Here is a 22709-nt window from a genome sequence, read left to right on the forward strand (position 1 = left end):
AAGCCATCTAGAAGGAATTTGGGGACAAAAGAGCAAATACATAGAACGTGGTGAGATTGTAGCAAGAATTCAGGTCTGCCATGGCCTAAACTAAATACGGTTTCCCCCACTATTTGAAAGTAGGCCTAGCTATGAAACCTTTCTCCATTGGAAATGGCACAAAGTGGAGAGTAAACCCCACTTTCAGAAAGTTGGAAAGATGTACATTAATACAGGAACAACTATTTTCATAAAAGTGAAAATCTTCTTTGGATTTCTTTCCATTAGCAAAAACAGGTGCTAACACAAGTCTTTGGTAAAAACCAGTTGGCCTAACATGAACCTTCAGAAAGTGTAGGATACCTGTCATTACCTTAATTTACCTACAGAGGAACTCCTGCCTATCAAAGGGGAAGCCGGCGGGTGGGGGTTGGGGGCACGCAAGTGACATTGTCAAGCACTGATCACCACAGCTACAATGTGTTTTCTTTATTATTATTATTATTATTATTATTATTATTATTATTTTCGTGTGTGTGTGATCTCTCTCAAAGGAGAGGGAGAGGAAGAGAGACTCTCAAGCAGACTCCCCACTGAGCACAGAGCCCAGTGTGGGGCTTGATGCAGGGCTCAATCCCACGACCCTGAGATCAAAATCAACAGTTGGGTGCTTAACCAACTGAGCCACCCAGGTATCCCCAAACACACAAGGTTTAAACCAGGATCTTGTCTTGGAAACGGGATGGACATGTCTATCCTTGCACAATTTAGTGGTAAGTGAGAATGTTCCTAAGGCACAGTCCCAGACTTGCCTTCATCCATTGCAATTTGCCTCACCACCTTTCCCCCAACTCCTTCCCCCCCAACACATGACTGCCACAGATCCACTGGCTTAGTCCTCTGCCCACACTCTCCATGGTCATTTCCCACTATAGCCCCAGACCCAGCATGCTCTACTGAGGCATGCCAAAAATCCACATTGGAATCATGGCAACAGTTGGCGAAAGCTGTTTTTAGAATCACTCTCATTCTCTGGCATTCTACTAACTCCAACTCACATATGACTGTGTTCTAAAACTCATCAACGCTGGCTCAGATTCAGAATGAGAATAATGGTTGTAGTCTAGCTCAGTGTCTTTTTCTTCCATCTTGTCATGAGTTCCGATCAATTCCATGAATCAATAAAGCCAAACCCACACTAACTAGGTATCTGTCTTGATCACCCTGATCCTCTAGAAAACTCCTTCTTCACTCACAACCTTCAGTGGACACCCTTCCTGGGAGAGATCTCTGCTTCTGAGCCTCTTAGAATTGTGGGCAAAGCATCCTCCAGGAAGCCTTCCGTGGTCTCCCAGAGGTGATATGCCCTCCCTCTGAGCTGCCCGAAGTCCCTGGGATGCCTCCATCACGGCACTGAGCACACACAATAAAACTTCACTTGTCTCTAAGTTCTTCAAGAGCAGAGACCTTCTTGTTTTCATCTCTATTCCTCAGTGTCTGGTGCAGCGCTTGGCAGATTACAGGGCTCAAGTAATGCTTGTTGAATAAATAAGTGGAAATATAGGGGCACCTGGGTGGCTCAGTGGATTAAAAAGCCTCTGCCTTCGGCTCAGGTCATGATCTCAAGGTCCTGGGATCGAGCCCTGCATCGGGCTCTCCACTCGGCGGGGAGCCTGCTTCCCTTCCTCTCTCTCTCTGCCTGCCTCTCTGCCTGCTTGTGATTTCTGTCAAATAAATAAAATCTTAAAAAAAAAAAAAAGAAATATAAAAAATATGCTCCAAGCCAGACTCCTCCTTCACCTTATCTCTCCCTTCTCCCTGATGAACAATTAACCTAATTAGCTAATTAGGTTAACTTAGCAACTTAGCCTAAGGGGAGCATAAGTTTGCCCACAGTTCTTTGGTGCCAGGCCCAGGAGGGAGGCGCTGTGTGGGATCCAGGTCTCTACCCTCACGCTGACAGGGGACTTCTCAGACTTCAAAGTCTGTCCAGAAATGCCAGATATCCCCATGATCCGTGATGAAACACCAATGGAGAGCACATGAAAAACGGAAAAGGTCACCTCCAATATGACACTCCCTAGGTCTTACACAGAGTTCGTAAGCTACAGTAATTGGTGCCAGCAAACATTTACTAAATGTAGTGAACTTAGACTCTTCCCCGAAGTAGAGGGAAAACACAATCTCTGCCCTTTAGGAAATGACAATCTCCAAACAATAAAATATGCTCACAAAATTTGAATTTCATAGGCTCTGGATGAAAATTTTGAGAAGCTGGATAAAATTATCTGCCTACAAACAACTCTGGGTGGGGTGCCTGGGTGGTTCAGTGGGTTAAGCCTCTGCTTTCGGCTCAGGTCCTGATCTCAGGGTCCTGGGATTGAGCCCAGCAGGGAGCTCAACAGGGAGCCTGCTTCTCCCTCTCTTCCTGCCTCTCTGCCTACTTGTGATCTCTGTCTGTCAAATAAATAAATAAAATCTTTAATAAAAAAAAAAAAAGTAGGGGCACCTTGGTGGCTCAGTGGGTTAAAGCCTCTGCCTTCGGTTCAGGTCGTGGTCCCAGGGTTCTGGGATCCAGTCCCACATCGGACTCTCTGCTCCGTGGGGAGCCTGCTTCCTCCTCTCTCTCTGCTGGCCTCTCTGCCTACTTGTGATCTTTCTCTCTGTCAAATAAATAAATAAAATCTTAAAAAAAAAAAAAAAAAACAACTGTGGCCTTTAAAAGGGCAAGTTACGAAGTTTCTGGACCAGTGCTGTCCAGAAGATGGAACCTTCTGCAACAGTGGAGAGGCTCCATACGTCTGTGCCATCCACGAAGTAGCCACTGGCCATAAATGGCTATCAAGCTCTTCATGTGGTTAATGCAACCGAGAAGTGGTTTTAATATTTTTAAAAATTTTAATTAATTTAAAGTTAATTGTCCACCTGTGGCTACTGACCACCATACGGGACAGCAAAGCTCTGAACCATGGGGAGAAAAGTGTAATGAGCCCAGAGTGAGAAAAGTGTAATGAGCCCAGAGTGTAATGGACCCTGAGATCATGACCTGAGCTGAAGGCAGAGGCTTTAACCCACTGAGCCACCCAAGCACCCTTACAAAGTAATTTTCTGATGTTCATTATTCATTCTGTTGACATGATGAATATATTCGGAGTTCTGTGATCTGCCAGTCTTATATTTTTGGAGATAAGTTCTACAAAGCCATGGTGTAGTTTGGAACATTGGGACTTTATTTTTTTTTTTTTCAGACCTTACTGTAAATACTGGTTTACCCCTTAATAACCCTGTTAACTTTGGTTGTGACTTTTCTGAGCTTTGGTTTCCTCACCTAAAAATGGAAATATTAGTAGAATTCCTACTTCATAGTGTTGTATGAAAATAAGTTAAAAAATCAAGTAAGTCACTCAGTAGTATAATTGGCACTAATAGTATACCATGATAATTATTATTGTTCAATTCTTCATTGGAATTTTATTTAAGAATTCTGTAATTATATTCAAAGCTGAAATTGGTTTCTAATGGAATTTTTAAGGAATTTTCCTTGTCAGTGTTAAGAATAGCACCTACTTAACTCACAGAATTAATGTGGGACCGTGCCATAAGTCTCATTTTTCTAAAAAGAACTTTAATTTTTTATTACACATTGTAGAAAAGGTAGGATATACAGAGAACCAAAGTTGTAAATATTAAAATTATCTGTAATCTCACTTGCCCAAAACAGACATTGTTAGCATTAGACTATAAGCTCTCCCAGGCATTTTTTTTTTTAAAGTATTTATTTATTTGTCAGAGAGAGTAAGAAAGAGCACAAGCTGGGTGAGTGGCAGGCAGAAGGAGAAGCAGGCTGAGCAAGGAGCCCTATGTGGGACTCAATCCCACAATTCATGACCTGAGTTGAAGTCACAGTCTTAACCCACTGAGCCCCCCAGGCATCCCTCTTCCAGGCATTTTAAATGCATAAATGCATACATACACATACCTACATATAATGCTGATAAAAAGTTGGGATCAGACTGTACCTAACATTTTGTTGCACTCAACAATATATTATGAACATCTTTTCACCTTAATAAATAATACTCTCAAAACATCATTTTTAATGGTGGCATTGTATTCCAAGATCTAACCCTATCGTAAGTTGTTCAGCAAATTCCTATTACCCTATGGTTCATCATATACCCTTCTCCACCATGCTGTTTGCTTCAAGAAGCTGACCTTTGCAAGACTGCCTCCGTGGGCTCCTTCCCCCTCTGGCTTCCAGTGCCTTTGGCCAATATGGAAGGGGGGTCGTGGAGAACACCAGCAAGAAAACTGGTAATGGAAAAAAAGGAAGGCAAGGGTATGTATTGCCCCAGTCCTCACCCTGAAAAGACTACTTGTTGGCTGTGTCCTCCAACATGAGACCTTGAATGCATCTGGTGGGAGGTTCTCTCATGTGGTCACTTCCCCTGGGTTCCTGTAATCCCCACCCCTTATACCTTCATGCCTATCATGGAATGGTGTCCCCATCACTGCTAGCCTGGGTTACAACCCCAACCTTCATCGGCTTCCCTTAACCCTGCCCATTTCTTCAGAGATAGTCCTTCATTAAATTCCCTCCATTTATCCTTTTAAGTGTTTCTTAACATGTTTCTTGACAGGACCTAGCCAACAGACACAATTTTATAAGTAAATCCCTCTATACATCTTTTATTATTATATGATAAATTTCTCAGACTGGAATTTTTTGATCAAAAAGCATGTATATTTTTAAGACCTTTCACGATACTGCCAACCTGTCTTCCAAGAGACCAATCCTCCAGCAGTGCACGAGAGCATCTGCCCTCAGACCCTGGGTCCAGCTGGATGTTGTAACTTCACATCATCTTTTGCTGCATTCGTAAGCACTGAGACACGACAGAGATCATCTCATCTATGAAATTCTGTGCTGGGACCAGATTACCCAGTAATCATCGCAGTCTGTTTGTTTCAGTTATTCTTGCATAACTTCCTTGGTGTTTTCTTCTGCTATTAACTTTCACAAATTGACATGTTAACCAATATCTGGCTTTTGAGATTTCATTAAAAATACACCCGACATCATCTTATCCATTTGTAAGGGGACCATCTCTCCCCCAGGTTCTGTCAAAGTATGTCTGTGTCACACCTTTCTATACAGAACCTTGTCACTCCTTGGAATTCAGTGAATTGGACTTATGACCTGTCTCTTTTGGGCTTGAGAAAAGTTACAGTTTTATAGGTTATCTGGTTTTTCTTGCAGTTTTCTACATCCTCAGCTGAAGTCTAACTCCTCAATTGATTTTTTTGAAAATGTAACTAAATCAAGACTATTTTTGTAAGGGACATAAAACCGTATGTCCCATACCACATTCGATGTGCACATTCTTGCTAATGGAAGAAATTGAATCCTGTCTCTCACATGGAAAACTGCTTCTGTGTAAATATTAAAGAATAATATCAATTGTTTAATGGTACAAAAATATTCCCCCACTCCTGTGTGTACTTGCAGCAAATACTATACAATTTGTGGGTACCCCCAGAGCTACTGATTAGGAGACAAAGAGGAGGGAAAATGCACGCTGGAAACCACTGGGAAAGATATTTCATTTTGTAAGAATCTATTATGTCCACACTCTCCAAAAGATAGGCCTTGACAAGTTAATTTGTTTTTGCTTACCCACTTGTTTCCACCACAGAAACCCTCCACGAAGTCCAAAACTGTATCTGTTTCCAGCGATGACAGTATTTCAAACCACAGACCTGCACAGGGTTCAGAAGCAATCAGGTTTTACGCCCTGAGGATATAGGATAAGAGAGGCGGAGAAGCATTTACCTGAGGTCTGACTGGTGTAAATCATGAGCAGAGAAAACCTTTTAAAGCAGAGGCCCAAGTTAGGCCCCTCTTGCGTAGGTCAAGGCAGTACTGATTTATTTCACCTCTGTTCTGATGACGAAACAAGGTAGTGTGTTTAAAGAATTCAGAACAATACTACACAATGGTATTATAGGGAATTACTACTACTTTCTGAATACATTCCTGTATTTTCCCAAATTTCCACAATGATGTGTTATTTTATTTTCCAAAAAAAAAAAAAAAAAAAAAAATATATATATATATATATATATGTCTCTTTTGGAAAAAATATTCCTAAATAAGAATAGAGAAATTCAAGGATATAGTAATACATTTTTTTAAAGATTTTATTTATTTATTTGACAGACAGAGATCACAAGTAGGCAGAGAGAGAGAGGAGGAAGCAGGCTCTCAACTGAGCAGAGAGCCCGATGTGGGGCTCGATCCCAGGACTCTGGGATCATGACCTGAGTGAAGGCAGAGGCTTTAACCCACTGAGCCACCCAGGTGCCCCAGTAATACATTTTTTTAAAGATTTTATTTGTTTGAGAGAGAAAGAGTGCACAAGCAGGGGAAGGGCAGAAGGGAAGGGAGAAGTAGGCTCCCCGCTGAGCAAGGACCACCCCCCCCAATGTGGGGCTTGATCCCAGGTCCCTGGGATCATGACCTGTGCTGAAGGCAGATGCTTAACTGACTGAGCCACCCAGGTGCTCCAAGTAAACATTACTTTAAAAATAAAAATGGGGGCGCCTGGGTGGCTCAGAGGGTTGGGCCTCTGCCTTCGGCTCAGGTCATGGTCTCAGGGTCCTGGGATCAAGCCCCGCATCGGGCTCTCTGCTTGGTGGGGAGCCTGCTTTCTCCTCTCTCTCTCTGCCTGCCTCTCTGCCTACTTGTGATCTCTCTTTCTCTGTGTCAAATAAATAAATAAATCTTTAAAAAAAATAAAATAAAAATAAAAATGAATATAAGGTGATAGACATGTTAACTAAACTTACTGTGGGAATCATTTCACATGATATACATGTATCAAATCATCACCTTATCGACCTTAAACTTACACAATGTTATATGTCAAATAATACCTCCATAAATCTTGGGAAAAAAATGTAAGACAATAATGACACTATAATCAATTTGTAAAACTCAGAACAGGATTTAGAATAAAATGTATACTTTGTGCATATAGCAATACAAATAAAAAGGAAATTACTACATACACATATAAAATATAAATGAATTTTATTTATTAATGTATTGATGCACATAATTGTAATAAAAATTACCAAAAAAGGGAAAAGCAATACATTGAAAGAGTATATGCCATAGTCAAGTAGAGTTACTCAGAATTTAAAATGTTTTAATATAGTAAAACCAGTAATATAATCACATTAGGTGATTTAAGTGATAAAAATTACATGATTATGCAAAAGATACCATCGTTACTAAAAGCTTCTAACAAACAATAAATGTAATTTCCCTTATTAAGTAGAGAACATTTGTTTAAAATGAACAATTAACTTGATATTTAATGAAGAAGTATCAAAAAATATCTTTTCACCACAATTTTATTTAACACAAGACAAAATAGAAATCCATAAGAATAGCCAAATCTTTTTGCAGCTATGATTTTATATTTAGAAGAAACATAAAGGCCGTCTAACACTGTTAGGACAAAGATAATTCAACAAAAGACAAATATTTTAAAAATCAATAGAATTCTAAAGACAGAGATTCCCATACAGAGTAGCAATACAGATGTATGTAGTCAAGAAAAAAAATCAATATAATGAGGGATATAGAAGGCTAGACAAAAATAAGAACAAATTATAATGAAAGAAATCAAGGAACCCATCAGCAATGAAGAGACTTAATTCCTTGATGGAAAGATTAGTATCAAGAGCATAAGTCTTAAACAGTTAATTTTAGATCTAGATGATTCAAACTGAAGTACCAAAAAGATGTTTACTTTAAATAACACATTCCTTAGGGGAAAAAGACTTTTTGAAAATGGAAAATATCAATGTGGGGAGAAGAACCATGAAGACCAATATGATACTGATTCCATGGATTCACAAAGTTTGATTCGTTATATGCCAAAAAAAATTCTTTTTGGAGACTTGTCCAAAAAGAAGAAATAATGGTTTTGTTTTTGCTCAAGGCTAGGGAACAGAAGCAGAAAGCATGGCAGAGTAAGTGTTGGGCTAGAACGCTGAGAACACTAAGAGAACCACCCTTCCTGGGGGCAGAAAAGACTAACTTAGCATTTTCAAAGAATCTGATTTTGCCAGGTTTTGAGGCAGGAAGAGGGAAGGAGTGGCACTTACTGGGAACATCATTTACAAGCACAGAGAGTCATACAATAAAATGGCACATTCCAAAAACTGCAAATAGGTCAGCACACACAATATTGGTCTGCATTTTTAAAAGTCAGTCAAAAGCCAGTATTTAAAAATCTGAAAATGTATCAGAAAATCTGGATCTGGCTTCCTTCGACTAACTGAGAAACATGACAAAAATGGGCTCACACCCCCACATGAGCACAAGAGGCAGGGGCCCCACTCAGATGGGACAAATTGTTATGACACTTGCTCTTTTCCCCCATTTCTTCTACATCCGGCTCACATCGTCCTGGTCAGCTCCCCCTTCTCATCCAAGAAGGCGTCTGAGTTTATGCCTCCTACTTGCCTTATGGGGACCCATGAAGGTTATGGCAGAACAAAGCAATGTGATCAGGTCTGCATTTCGAAAGATCCACCAGGCACAGGACGGAAGGCAGGGAGGTAGAAGGGTGGCAAGAGATCAACGAAATCCATAAAAAGCCCATTTGACGAAAAATTTAAAACGGGACTGCCATCACGGAAGGAGAGCAGGGGGCCACCTAGCACGTCCTATAAAAATACTCTCACGAGACACGACTGGAAAACCAGTGAATCGTCCATCTGTGCAACAGATGCAAGAGGCGAAGGGGGTTAGAAAGAAGGCGGTGTGTCCCGGAGGGAGAGAAAGAGGCAGAGGAGGATACAAATTTGAGATTCTTTGAAGGGAAACTAATCTCCAACCCTGAGTAATGGGTTTGACCCCAGGAACCAGGAGAAAGAAGAGGACAGGGCACTTGGCAGAGTTTTGGGTTAAGTCCTAGGTGGTGACAACTCCGAAATAAAGCAACCAAAGGAGGAACAAGACTGTAGGAAAGGTCATCATTTCCCGTAGGGTATGTTGGACCTGCGGAGCCCACAGATGCGCAGCTTCACCTGCGAAGCCTTGATAAATGACCAAAGAAAACCACCTCCCCCAATTCCAATGTGAAACCATTCGAACAGCTGAATCATGAGATGAAAGAGGGTCAAGCAGGGTTATATGAAATATCTTTACAGAATGCATACTAACAGAACTAAGCTTTAAATGGACTATTAGAGAACTGAAGAAAACATTGCAACAAAAATTACAGAGGGTCGTTTTCATGCATATAAAAGCATAGTAATAAGATACATAACAAGAACACAAGCCTGTAAAAGTCCACCAAGTCTCCTAATGTCCAGGATATACATGTGTACCCTATCTGTTCCCATTAAGAACTAAACATGGCTTACAGAAAAAATACACATGGTAAAAGAATAAAATGTGAATAACAATAAAATATTAAAATAATTTTTTAAAAGATTTTTATTTATGTGACAGATCACAAGTAGGCAGAGAGGCAGGCAGAGAGAGAGGAGGAAGCAGGCTCTCTGCTGAGCAGAGAGCCTGATGCGGGACTCGATCCCAGGACCCTGGGATCATGACCTGAGTCAAAGGCAGAGGCTTTAACCCACTGAGCCACCCAGGTGCCCCGTCAAAATAATTTAAAAAAAAAAAAAAATTAGCACCAGGAGAAATCAGAACTAGGAAAAAGGAAACAAAGTATGCAAAACCTAAGGGCTTTCAGAAATACTGTTGTGGATGGCAAAGGTGAAAAGGTTCACAGAAGCAGCATGATCTTACTGCCCGTAGGAGAAAACACAGCAATTTCTCACTTTGCAAAGGATATTTTGGCCCACCTCCCCCCAGCAGGGAAGATAGCATTTCGTGATAAAATATGGTTCTACGCTAAATTAATTCAGCTTTATGCAAAACTCACTCCCTCGTTCCTATTTCTCAGATATTGTGTTATTGCAGGAAAGTCAAAATGTAAAAAAAAAAAAAAAAACCACTTTACACATCAACATTTGGGAATATCACAAAAGCAAACACAGAAAAAGATGTCATAATGCAGCTTCTCTGCGGTACCCTTGGTTGAAAACAAAGAACCAAACATCCAAGTGTAGCTGGATGAAGAGAGCCAGGTGGCGGGGACAGAGAGAAGGAAGGAAAGTCAACATGAGACAGACAAGGTCTACAGGTTTCTGATAGTCCCCCCAGATCCGCAGAAAGAATGGATACAACTTTGAGAAATGGATGAACGACCCTATCACAAGGGGGGTGTTGGCGAAAATTTTAATAAGAAATGCAGAGTAGACACAGTGAGGTAGAAATCTTTGGTGAGCACTCGACAGTTACACACTTTGTGGTGCGGCTGAGGGATGTACTCAGGAGAGCTGGGTATCATGTGAGCACGGTACGACTCATATCCTTTCATGAAAATTAAGGAACCTAATTAAATGCCATCCCACATCAGCCCCAGGAGGGCAGGCACAAAATGCACACACACACACACACACAGAAAGCACACATCCTGGAAAAAAATTCCCTTGCATATACTTAAAGAAATGCAATCACTTGATCTTAGCCAAAAGGCAATATCATTTAGCACCAACAAGCTAAGCAAAAGAATACATTTAAAAATTCAATATTGCGAGGATTTGAGGAAGAGAGTTCCATTCAAAATTGGTTAGAAAGAACAGAAACATCCAGAATAAGGGAAGTCGTTAAGTAAATGACTGTATGTTAGTGTATCTGTGCATAAAAATGATTATATACGATAAAATGTGAATAGGGAAAGAGGCTTATGAAATGTTAAGAACAAGAGGACTAAGTGTCCATATATGGTCTCTGACAACCACTATGTAAACCGTGTATGTGGGTGCAGAAAAACACTGGCCGGGTCATGGAACAAGGCAGCCAAAACCCGCTCCTCTTGGAGCTCCCGCCAGCCTAGGGGACCTGACAGGGACTACAGGCAGAATCTGCCATCTTCAGAGTTAGCCCTGGACTGACCCCAACCGTACTCACGTCCTCCCCTCTCTGCCTGCTCCACGTCCCACCACACCCCAACCACCCATCCCCAATGTCATCCACGCAACCTGATGCTCTCCCCTTCTCCGTCATCTTTAATCTTTATAGCAACGTGTGAGGTAGGTATTACTATGACTGTTATTGATAAGTGATTACACGAAGGAACTTAGAAATAAAGCTCAACAGAAGCTTTGTTTTCAGACCTTCTGACTGGACAAGCGTCTTATTTCACGGACATCCTTTCCGGTTTCCCTGTGTGTGGCTTCTTGGCTGACGGAGCAGGGATAGGAGCCACAGGACCAGCCTCTGCAGCACCAGCCATATGTCCGCCTGGCTTCTGGAGGCCCTGGGAATACTCAGCAGGAGAAGCGGCATTACCTAAAAAGAAGAGGAGAGAGATGAGCTTTCCTGAGACACCCTTTTTAGAGCTCTCAATTTCATTTTATGTCAGCAGCATCAGCCCTGCTAATCAGATCTCAGACAAAAGTCCCAACACTGTGAATTTAGAGAGTTTTGTGTCCTCTGGATTTATTTGACACACACACACACACAGAGCAGAAAGTCACTATTTCAGTGACTTCAGCTAAAAGAGACTTCAGTTATGAGAGACTCACTAAAGAAGACCAGAGGAAGGTAATGACAGGCCCTGTGCCAGTATAGATAATTCCTGCCACCATTTGGGGTCCTCTAGACAGCTGCCTGTACTCCCTCCAGACCACCTGTGCAGGAAGTCAGCCACTACCATCCCAACATAAGAAAACTCCATATTGAGGGGCGCCTGGGTGGCTCCGTCGGTTAAGCATCTGCCTTCGGCTCAGGTCATGATCCCAGGGTCCTAGGATGGAGCCCCGCATCAGGTTCCCTGCTCAGCGGGGAGTCTGCTTCTCCTTCTTTCTCTGCCTGCAGCTCCCCCTGCTTGTGCTCCCTCTCTCTCTCAATCTGTCAAATAAATAAATAAAATCTTTAAAAAAAAAAAAAAAAAAAGGTAAAATAAAACATATCAAAAGCTTAGAGATATTGGCTTTCCTGATTTGGTTTTCCCATCAACAATTCCCCTAAGCCTACCTGCCACTGAAACGGATTTTGAGCTATAAGCAAATCTAATAAGTTAAGCAACCTGAATGCACTGTAATTAAAAGTACACCAGACCACAGTCAGCAGACCTTAAAAAATGAGAGACTATGTAGCAATATGGGAAGATGTTTATGAAGTGGTATAAAGTGAAAATTTAGATACGAATGCATACTGCAACCACAAATGGACCAATATTTGTAGAGTAACAGGAGGGAAGGGCCTGACGTTAAACGGTACTTATGATTATGGATAGAGAGAGTGGAATCATAGGCAATTTATATCTCTACTCTCTTATTTTCCAAATTTTTCTGTCACATGGTTAAAATTTCTTAACAACTGAAAAAGAAAATACTTTTTTTTTTTTTTTTAAGATTTATTTATTTATTCCAGCGAGAGAGTGAGCCTGAACACAGAGCTGGACCCCATGGCCCTGAGATCACCACCTAGTCAGAACCAGACGCTCAGCCAACTGCACCATCCAGGTGCCCCCAAAGAAAATAACTTTCTTAAAAGTTCTCATTATAAGAAAAACTGTGTAACGATGGACGATGACAGATGTTAGCTCAACTTAGTGCCATCACTTCGCCATGTATACAAATATCGAACCATGCTGTACATCTGAAACTTACATAATGTTATATGTTAATTATCTCAAGAAAAACAAAGAAGAAGAGAATGCTTTAATTCAAATTTAATAAAAGAAAGCTATTCCTATGTCTTCCTTCCCTTCTTGTCCACTGGCCCACCCCCCTTCTCTTTCTTCCCAACAAAGCCGTGAGGACAATTGTATCTACTTCCTGGCCCCCAGCTTAGCAAGGAGCAACACTGTTCAAACCCTTGGGCAGGTGCTATTGGCTGTCAGCACTGAAAACAAACTCTATCCCGTCCCTCCTTTGGTTAGAAGCACAGTTTTCTATCATAAAATGTTGGTGGTTCTGCTTCCCCAAGGACAGAGCATGAGCTGCCACCCCCTAGACTGACTTCCAGGTCAAAACGACATGTGCTAGTGCTCTGTCTCCCTCTGATGGTCTCACCTTGACTTTCAAGCATCTTGTGCAGCTTCATGTGCTTGTAGGTAGAGATGATCTGAAAATTTACGACGCTTGGAATATTCAGTCCTTGGTCCTGCAGCAGCTGCAGCGATGTGGCATGAATGAGCTGATGGGACCGTTTGCATTTCTGAAGTCTGCACTCCCCTCTGACAAAGGATTTGCACACGTGAAACTTGTTGCATTTATCCTTGAGGTTGCAGTAGCCATAAAGTGCTTCACCTTTGTTGTACAGTAAACAGACCTGGTCCAGAAATGAAGCAAGACTTAACACATTTGTTTTCACTACATTTCTTAAGGCAATTGATTGGAGAAAAATTTTTTTTGTTTTAAGTCATCTTTACAACCAGCGCGGGATTCAAACTCACAACCCTGAGACTGAGTTGCATGTTACACCCACTGAGCCAACCAGGCACCCCAAGAAATAATTTTGAAAAAGAAGTGTAATGGGCACAGAATCTTGTACCATCATATATTATAATACTTAAACTACATATATTAAAACTACTTAAACAGTAGGATACTGATTTCAGAATGCATAGGAGATCAAGAAGAGGAGAACCCTAGACCTAGTCCCCAAATCAAAATAATCCTTTCCTTAAAGATTTCATAGAGTTCAACAATAAAACTATATGAGCCTAATGTTTTCTTGTAGAAGACATTTAACTAATACTCTAGTTTTGGGGTGTTTTAAAATTTTCATCTTAATGCTTCTGTTGTTCAAAAATAAAGACTATTCTGGCTTTCTACTTTTTTCTTGAATCAGTTTGGGATTTTTTAAAGATTTTTAAAAGATTTTTATTTGACAAAGAAAGAGCACAGGCTGGAGAGGCGGAGCAGCAGGCAGAGGGAGAGGGAGAAGCAGGCTTCCCACTGAGCAAGGAGCCTAATGCAAGGCTCAATCCCCAGATCATGACCTGAGCCAAAGACAAATGCTTAACCAATAAGCCACCCAGGCCTACCTTCACTCAGTCTTGACGGGCTATATTTTTTCTAGAAATGTGTCCATTTCATTGAAGTTTTCAAATGTATCTGTATCACATTGTACGTATTTCCAATGTGTGTTTCTTTCAACACCACCAAGTAATTCTCAGTGGACAATGACCAGGTGTCTCATAAATTTTAATTCAATCTTAATATTGTCTACCTGGAGATAAAGTCAGATCCCATAGGCTAAGGGCTCAGGCCAACCAGGCTGCCCCCATTTGAGATGCCCATCGCGGGTCGAGGCTGCCATCCGCCACTGGCTGAACTGCTACAAAGGTTCTCCCCACCTCCTCCTCTGTTAGATTAATGTGCTAGAACAGTTCACAGAACTCAGAGAAACAGTTTACCTACTAGATGACCAGTTTATTATAAAAGGATATAACTCAGGAACACGCAGATGGGGGAGATGTACAGAGGAAGGTAAGGGGGGAAAGGTGTGGAGCTTCCGTGACCTCTCCTGGGATCCCACTCTCCCAGCACCCCCAAGTGCTCACCAACCTAGAAGCTCTCTGAAAGTCTATCCTTTTGGGGTTTTATGGAAGCTTCATAACATATCCATGATAGGTTAAATCACACTGGCCACTGACGAATGAGCTCAATCCCCAGCCCCTCTGCACTCCCAGGAGATGGGAGAGTGGGGGGCAGAGGGATAAAAGTGACAACTGTCTAATCACAAAATTGGTTCTCCTGACAACCAGCTCCCATCCTTAGGTTACCTAGGGGCTTTCCAAAAACTCACTATTGACTTAACAACAAGACACTATTACGGCCCTCATCGTTTAGGAAATTCCAAGGGTTTGGGGAATTCTTTGCCAGGAATGGGAATGAAGACCAAATATGTTATATTTCTCATTATAAGTCACAAGATCACAGTGTCTGTCCCTACTGTCTTTTTACTAAGTGGTATATCTGTATTACATACTGTGTCTTTTGGAGGGTGATGAGAAAGGGTCATGGGGCATTTTCATACCGGAGATGTGAGGCACCATTCCTGCCTCATTCACTGTGCTTGTCCACGGTCTCTGCTACCTAAGCGGCCATGCTGCGTGCCACATGACATACACCTCTCCAGTCCTGGGTGACGGGACCAGGAGTGGGCTCCTGCCGTAAATACAGCCAACCCACTGGCTGCTCACAGAACACGGCGGTGGGCTGACATGACAAGATGAGGCTGAACCCAGACAGGAGGGAGAAGCCATAAAGAAAAGCGTTCAGTAAGTTAAACAACGTAATGATGTTAAACTTCTGCAAGTTAAATAATATCTTAAAAACTAAAAGGTTGTAACTACTAGAAGTGTCACTGCCCCTTCTCTCTGAGAGATGAAGGACCGGACCCCGCTGCAGCCTTTCTCCTCTTTCTTCCTGCCAATAACTTGCTCCGGATGCTGCTCGGAGTCCTTTTGGCAGTATGGCTGGAATGTATCGGTTTATGATAACCATGACTGACCAAGCCTGGCTTCAAAGTCTGAAGAATGAGAAAAGACATGGGTGTCAAGAACAAAGCTCTTAGCTCTTAAGGCTGACTCCGGTGCCGCCTTCTGTATATGGATTCTGCTGTCCTGCTGCCCTCTGACCCTAAGGCTCCAGCTCATTCCTCCAGCCTTGTGACTCCGTTCCCTTCCAGGGCCTGAAATACCTTAGCATTAACAGGGGCCACAGTCACAAACTACCCTCGATTTTCCCAACAGCCTCCCTTCTTCCCACTGCTCTCCTGGCAACTTGAGTGTCTGAGACAGCATCACTGTGCTAGAGCAGAAGATTCGTTCAGCTGGTGGGCTCCTGTAATATTGTCTTCTGGGATTCCTACTATTTTGCTTTTAAAAGTTCTTCGTGTAGGGACACCTGGGTGGCTCAGTCGGTTGTGCATCCAATTCTTGGTTTTGGCTCAAGTCCTGATCTCAGGTTGTGAGAACGAGCTCCATGTTGGACTTTGGGCTCAGTGCAGAGTCTGCTTGAGATGCTCTCTCCCTCTCCGTCCACCCCTCCCCCTGCTCTAAAATGAATAAATAAATCTTTAAAGAAAATTCTTTTTGTGTGCAGCTAAACAGATACAAACATGCTAATTTCACCAGGATAGCAATTCTAATAGGCACTTGTGAAGCATGTGGAGCTAAATCATTTCAAAACAATTAAAACTAATATCTAAGGCCCCAAAAAAGTAAATGGGGGGACATACTTACAACAAATGTGACCACAAAAGGGATTGGTATCATTAAAGACATCTTATAAATAGAAAAAGACAAATGCCTCAACATCGGCAAAAGCATACAGGGGCAATTTGCAAAACATCGGTTTCACAGACAGACCTAAATTCAAATCTGCCATGTACTTTGTGACCTGGGGCAATTTAATGCATCTGAACCTCAGTTTCCTCACCTGTAAAATGGGGACACATTATTAACGAGCTGAGGTATATGGATGGCTTAGCATTCAGTAAACAATAAAAAAACCAACAGCTATTACCATCATTTCTTTATCACATGTGTCCATTACTCCCTGCGTATCAAACCCTGGTAAAATCACTGGTAAAATGACCCCACAGAGGTCGACCCTGCACCATTACCTCCACCTAAACACCTGCTGCCCTCTGTAAACAGACCTCTGATGTTCTCCAGTGAGTTCTTCCACTGGGCAGACAACATGAGGGCAAACTCTTGGTAACTCACCTCTGGTAAAAGGCACGGGTCATTCTGTAAAAGCAGGATCCGAAGCTGGGCCTCATTGAGGCCAAAAAGCCCATGGTTTTTCAGTACTTGGATGTTGACAGGTGTGTGGATGTCATGGGAAAGGGTGCAGGTAGACCTAGGAGAACACAGAGCTCTGGCTCAGGGGCCCAGATGAAGAAGGGACTGGTCCCCCAAATTCCTTGCCTCTGGTTGCTTTCAATTCACATGGAAGTTAAACAAGTTTCCATGACCCCACAGATACTATATCCTAATAAGTAAACATGGATACTAAGGCAGCTCAGTTGAAGCATCTCTTCTCCCAAGGTCATTTTCATTTTAAGTTCGGATACTTTAAAGCCAAAGGTACCCCCTCCTCCAGGCACCGACCTTGCGGGGCAGAGGATGCCATCTGTTGTTCTGAAGGGTGGTGCACTTGCCTTCTCCCCCCCAACAACTGCCCACCCCACTGTCCACCCACGTTAGGAGGAAAGCGGGCCCACACCCCGGCTTTGGGGAGCTTGAGTAAAACCAAGGAAGCCTAGAGAGACAGGAGGCGGCCTTACAACACCTCGCCCAAACCACCCAGCCCTCAGGTTCCTGGGGGATGGTTCTAGATCGGGCTTTCTAAACCTGGAGCGCACAGACTCGCTGCGGTAAAACTTTGAGGTTACGCGTGGAAAGAAAGGGCACCCTCCATAAAGGGCCCACGGACCTCATGGGTCCGCAGGAAGCCCCCAGTGGGACCCCTGGAGTAACTGAACTCCAAAGCCGCGGTCCTGATTTCCCCGCCGAGGTGCGGAGGACCCGCAGGGGCTGAAATCCGAGGGCGAGCCGCGGTGGAGAAATCCGGACTGCGACGGCTCTGGGCCTCGCTCCGGGCCTCGCTCGCTAGGGGAGCTGGAAGCTCCGGGGAGGCCTCGCCTGGAGGACCCTCGCGGCCCCTTCGCGAGGCTTCCCTGCCGCCCTCGGTGGGGGCGGCGGGGGGCTGCGGGGGAGCGTGCAGCCCCGACCCAACCAGCCCTGTTCTCACTTCTCGGGGAACCCGCTTCCCGCCGGGCGCGTCAGGCCCGCGGCCCCTCGCGCGGTGACCGCCCCGCGCCGCCGCCCCCGCCGCGCGCCCCGCCGCCCGCCTCACCAGCAGTCGCGGTTCGGGCACTTGCCCAGCATGTGGCGGCGGCAGAGGTGCAGCTGGTCGCAGGCCTGGCACTCGCCGCGCTGGTAGCGGGCGCACAGGCGCGCCGAGGACACGGCCACCACCCGCCAGGCGCAGGGGCCGCCGCCGCCGCCGCCGCCCGCGCCGGCCGCCACCTCGGCCTCGGCGTCCCAGAGGCCCTCCCTCATCTCCACCTCCTGCAGCAGGAAGCGGTCGGGCCCGGCCTGGCGCAGCACGTCCCGGAGCCGGGCCTCCGACAGCTCCACGTTGCCGCGCAGGTCCTGCAGGAACATGCGGCCGCCGTTGGCGCACAGCACCTTGGTGAGGAAGGAGCACACGGTGGGCTCCGCCATGGCCGCGGCCGAGCGCGGAAACCTGAGGCGGGCAGACTCCTCCCAGTCACGTCCACGACTCCGGCCCCGAGCTCCCCGGCCCGGCCGGGCCGAGAGGGGGAGGGCGCGCCGCGGGGACGGCGGCGGCGGCTGCAGAGGGGCGCCCGGGGGCGGGGGGACACCCCGGGCGCGGCCGTGGGGGTTGGGGGGGACTGTACTGGCCGAGGGCCTGCTCTGTGCCGGCCCCGGGTCAAGGGCGGGGTGTCCTGGCCGGGAGAGACGTGGAGAGAGTGGGGGAGTCGTGACACGCCAGCAAAGGAGAGAATCGGGGTGCTGCGGAGATGAAACAGGGTGACGAGGTGGAAGGGGCGGGCTGGGGCGCCCGAGGGAGTTGAGGGGGAAGGATTCGGCCAGCCTTGAGCCGCAGGTGGCGTCGAGGCTTTGCAAGGTTGACCAGCTGGACCTGAGATTCGCTGTAAGGGTGAGCTACACAGCCTGGATTTGGAAGATTTAGGATGCAAAGGCTCTCATGAGTGACTTGGTTAGTCATGCTCCACTGGGGCGCCTGGGGGGCTCAGTCGGTTCAGCGTCTGCCTTCTGCTGGGGTCATGATCCGGGGATCCTGGGATCTCGCCCCACATCAGGCTCCCTGCTGGGTGGGGACCTCCGTCCACCCCGTTTCTCCCTCTCCCCCTGCTAATCCATGTCTCCCCCTGCTCCTGCTCTTTCTCTCTCCGTCAAATAAATACAATCTTTCAACAAAAAATATGCTCAATTGGTGATATTTAAGTAAAATGTCCTTACAATTTAATCCATTTCTTTTACTTATCTAATGTAGTATGAGAAAATGTTAAACTACCTATGGGGCTCACTTTATTTCTGTTGGACCGCACCAGTCTAGACCTGTCTGCTCAGCAGCCATCCTTTCTGCCCAACACCTTGCTCATTTCGTGGACAGTTTTCGAGGCCCTGCTAATGCAGCGACAGAGTATGAAGTCGGGTAAGATCCGATGGAGGACTCAACCAGCTGTCTTACAGGGTGGTTGTGAGGATGACGTGAGTTGATGTTATGTAAAGAAGCTAAAGAGGAAGGCGACTGACTGGCCAGGTGCTAGAAGATCTTCTCTGCCAGGCTTAGAAATTTGAGCTTATGTGCTGAAGACGCTGGGAAACCATTGAAGGAATTTCAGATGGCAGTGGAAGGATCCCTCTGCCCAGAATGTTCCCCCCTGCTATAGATGTCTCCCTTCTGTCTTTCATCTCTGAGCATAAATGTCTTCTCTTCAGCAAGACTTTTCTGGACCTCCCAATGAGAGTAGTTCCCTAGTCTCTACATGGATTAGCACTGACAGTTTCTCTTTTTCTTTATTTCTATATTGTAGAATTCAAGCAGTAAAAGCAGGAACCTGGTTTGTCTTGTTCATTGATTGCTCTGTCCCCAGATTTACAAAACAGTGCCTGGCCATACTTAGCAGAGGTGTTTTATTTTTATTTTTTTTTTTTAAGATTTTATTTATTTATTTGACAGAGAGATCACAGTAGGAGAGAGGAAGGGAAGAGATCACAGAGAGAGAGGAAGGGAAGCAGGCCCCCTGCTGAGCAGAGAGCCCGATGTGGGACTCGATCCCAGGACCCTGAGATCATGACCTGGGCCGAAGGCAGCGGCTTAACCCACTGAGCCACCCAGGCGCCCAGCAGAGGTGTTTTAAAAAGATTGATGACTATGAGAAGAATGAGCTATGAGCTATGAGAAGAATGGATTTCTAGAAAAGCAAGACAAGATAACAGAAGAGGATTTGAGGGACTCTAACCTCTTTTTATGGTGTCCGGTCTGCACTGGACAATTCAAGGTAAGATCCCCGGTAGGCAGTTATGTATATAGATGTAGAGCCGACAAAAGATGAAGGGAATAGACATCAAATTATTCGGTAATTGAAGCTGTGAGAGTTCCTAAGCACACCCAGCAAAATGGAGAGTGCGTAAAGCAAATGTGAGACAACAGAACCTTGAAAAGGGGGAGGAAGAGAAAAACCAGAAAACCAGAGGTAGCTCGTAATGCTGTGCCTAAGTCTTGTGACACTCAGCATTTGCACCTGGATTTTCTGCTCTAAGTTCTTTCTCCCCACTGAAGGTGCATGCTTGCCAGCAATTGAGGTAGGCTGGAATTACCAAGGTATTTACATTCCAGAAGAGTCCTTGACTAGTGATGTTCAGGAATTAGTGGTGTGGCAGCCCACTCAGACCCCCAGAGTTAGTATGAAGATTAAACTAAAGACATTTGAGATTCAGCAAAAGCAGGAAGAAGCTCTCTTAGAACTTCCCTTATTTCAGTGAAAAGCAGAAAGTTCTGGAAGTGAGGCGGCCATAGATCTTCTCTCTGGGGCAGTATTATGGTCATGAAGAAAAAAATAAAATGGAGATCACTGGCACTTGCATAAATAAACATTATCACAAACTTCCATATCTTGTTCTTTCCTCCAGAAACCCATTTGCTTTTCCCAGAGAAGCCTTTTCTCCCCCTTCCTCTCCCCTATTAATATAAATATGTAAACCCCTTTCTTTAACCATTTAGGGAGACACTTCATTTCCAGATGCGTGTGATGAACTTAGGAGGGTTTTTTTTTTTTTTCTCCTACTAATCTGTTGTTTGTTAAATTTGCACTCCAGAAACTGAACCTAAAAGAATAAAGGAAGAGTTTCTCCTCCCAGATAGAGGCTCAATATCCCAGGGCATTATTTCTCAGGCAGAACAACTTCAAGGTTGTTCCATAGTCTCCCAGAGGTCCTTCAGTGGCCTTGAGACAGCTGTAACCCTCTCATTAACAAGCACTCTGTTGCCTTCCTTTCCCTGTCTCACTCCCCACTTCTCCACCTGTGTTTCCTGGAACCACCTCCCAAATAAACTGCTTGCATTCGATCCTTTTCTGTTTGCTTCTAAGGGAAGCCAGCCTAAGACATAAACCTGTAAAGAGAGGGTAGAAGAAAAATCAGAGTTATTCATGGACAGAGGAAAAACTTTCAAGGTGAAGATGGTCAGCATTATAAAATGCTATATGGGAAGTTGCCCTACAAGGGTGTTGATAAATTAGGCAAGTTTATTTTGGAGGTATAATGAGAAAAGGCAGATTTCTGTAGACTAAGAGCAAAAAAAGAATAGAAAAGTCCAGCTTTTTAAAATAAGTTATCTGGGAGGCTCAGTGGGTTAAAGCCTCTGCCTTCGGCTCAGGTCATAATCTCAGAGTCCTGGGATCGAGCCCCACATCGGGCTCTCTGCTCATCAGGGAGCCAGCTTCCCTTCCTCTCTCTCTACCTGCCTCTCTGCCTACTTGTGATCTCTGTCAAATAAATAAAATCTTTAAAAAAAATCTTTAAAATAAGTTATCTGAAAAGGTAAGGTAGTGATAAAATAATGATTAAAAGAAGACGTAAGATTGAAAGCGGTGTTTTATTATAGGAGAGGCAAGCACAGTTCCATGCCAAGTGAACAAAGCCAGTAAGAAGGGAGAGTTGAAAATCTGGCTGAGAAGAGAGAGAATTCAGTGGGAGATTTTCATAAGGCAACTGGGACAGGATGGGACACTGGAAGAATGAACCTCAGGAGAAACACCTCTTCCATTTAGACAAGAGGAAAAGAAGTAAGGGTGAGTATATAAAAAGACAGGTTTGTAGGCTTAAGACGAAGTAGAAAAGATCCAATAGCCATCTGTGGTGGTGTTAAGGGAGAACGGGTGAGGCGGCTGCTGGAGGTTTGACACAGCTGTCTTGTGGGGATGGAGCAATGTGGATGGGGAGGCAAGTGGGCAGGCAGGGAGCTTTGCCAAATTTGAGCACCAGGCATGCACAGTGCTATTAATCCAAACCGCTGATTCTCTCCAAAAGTACTCAATGTTAAAAAATAAATAAATAAAAATGAAAATACTCATTGATAGAAAGAGAATTTGATGAACCCTCTGCTAGGTTTGCCAAACGGATGAGACATCAAGTCAGCGGTTCTGGGTGATCGAAAGTTCTTAATTGAAGGAGTGGTCAGGTACAGAATGGCCTCGGGGCAGGTAAGGAAGGAATCGGAGCCCAAAAGGGGCTGATGTGTGTGGAAAAAGCAGATGTAGGAAATGTGAGATGCAAATCCAATGTGTTTCCACCTTCACTTGAATCAAAGTTATGCTGCCATCTAGGGTTCTTCCTCTTTCTTTCCACCCGAAGCTCTGTGATTCAAAAAGAATGCACGGAGAAGGGCTTTTGAAGGAAGGACTGGTAGGGTCTTTTTAACTTTTATGCTTTAGCCAGGCCCTGTTCCCACTCCTGGGGCCAAAGGAAGAAAGGCATCTTCACAGCTTCCAGCTTGCCCTTCTCCAAGCCCCGAGACAGAAGATAGGCTGACCAACCACGGGCTATGCCGTCGCC

General features: G+C 44.5%; 1 protein-coding gene across 1 annotated transcript; it reads right to left on the reverse strand.

Annotated features, from left to right (window-relative positions):
• Positions 1-3905: 3905 nt before the first annotated feature.
• ZC3HAV1L (zinc finger CCCH-type containing, antiviral 1 like) lies at positions 3906-18465 on the reverse strand. The gene is made up of 5 exons (XM_045063027.1): positions 17956-18465; positions 16821-16956; positions 13153-13411; positions 11248-11422; positions 3906-5739 (listed from the first exon to the last, which is right to left on the reverse strand). Exons 1-4 carry the CDS (start codon positions 18324-18326, stop codon positions 11268-11270), a joined length of 921 nt encoding a protein of 306 aa, XP_044918962.1. The 5' UTR covers positions 18327-18465; the 3' UTR covers positions 3906-5739; positions 11248-11267.
• Positions 18466-22709: the final 4244 nt, after the last annotated feature.

This window comes from Mustela putorius, unplaced genomic scaffold, assembly GCF_011764305.1.
Source record: "Mustela putorius furo isolate JIRA1106 unplaced genomic scaffold, ASM1176430v1.1 tig00003845_pilon_pilon_pilon, whole genome shotgun sequence".
Classification (NCBI taxonomy): Eukaryota; Metazoa; Chordata; class Mammalia; order Carnivora; family Mustelidae; genus Mustela; species Mustela putorius.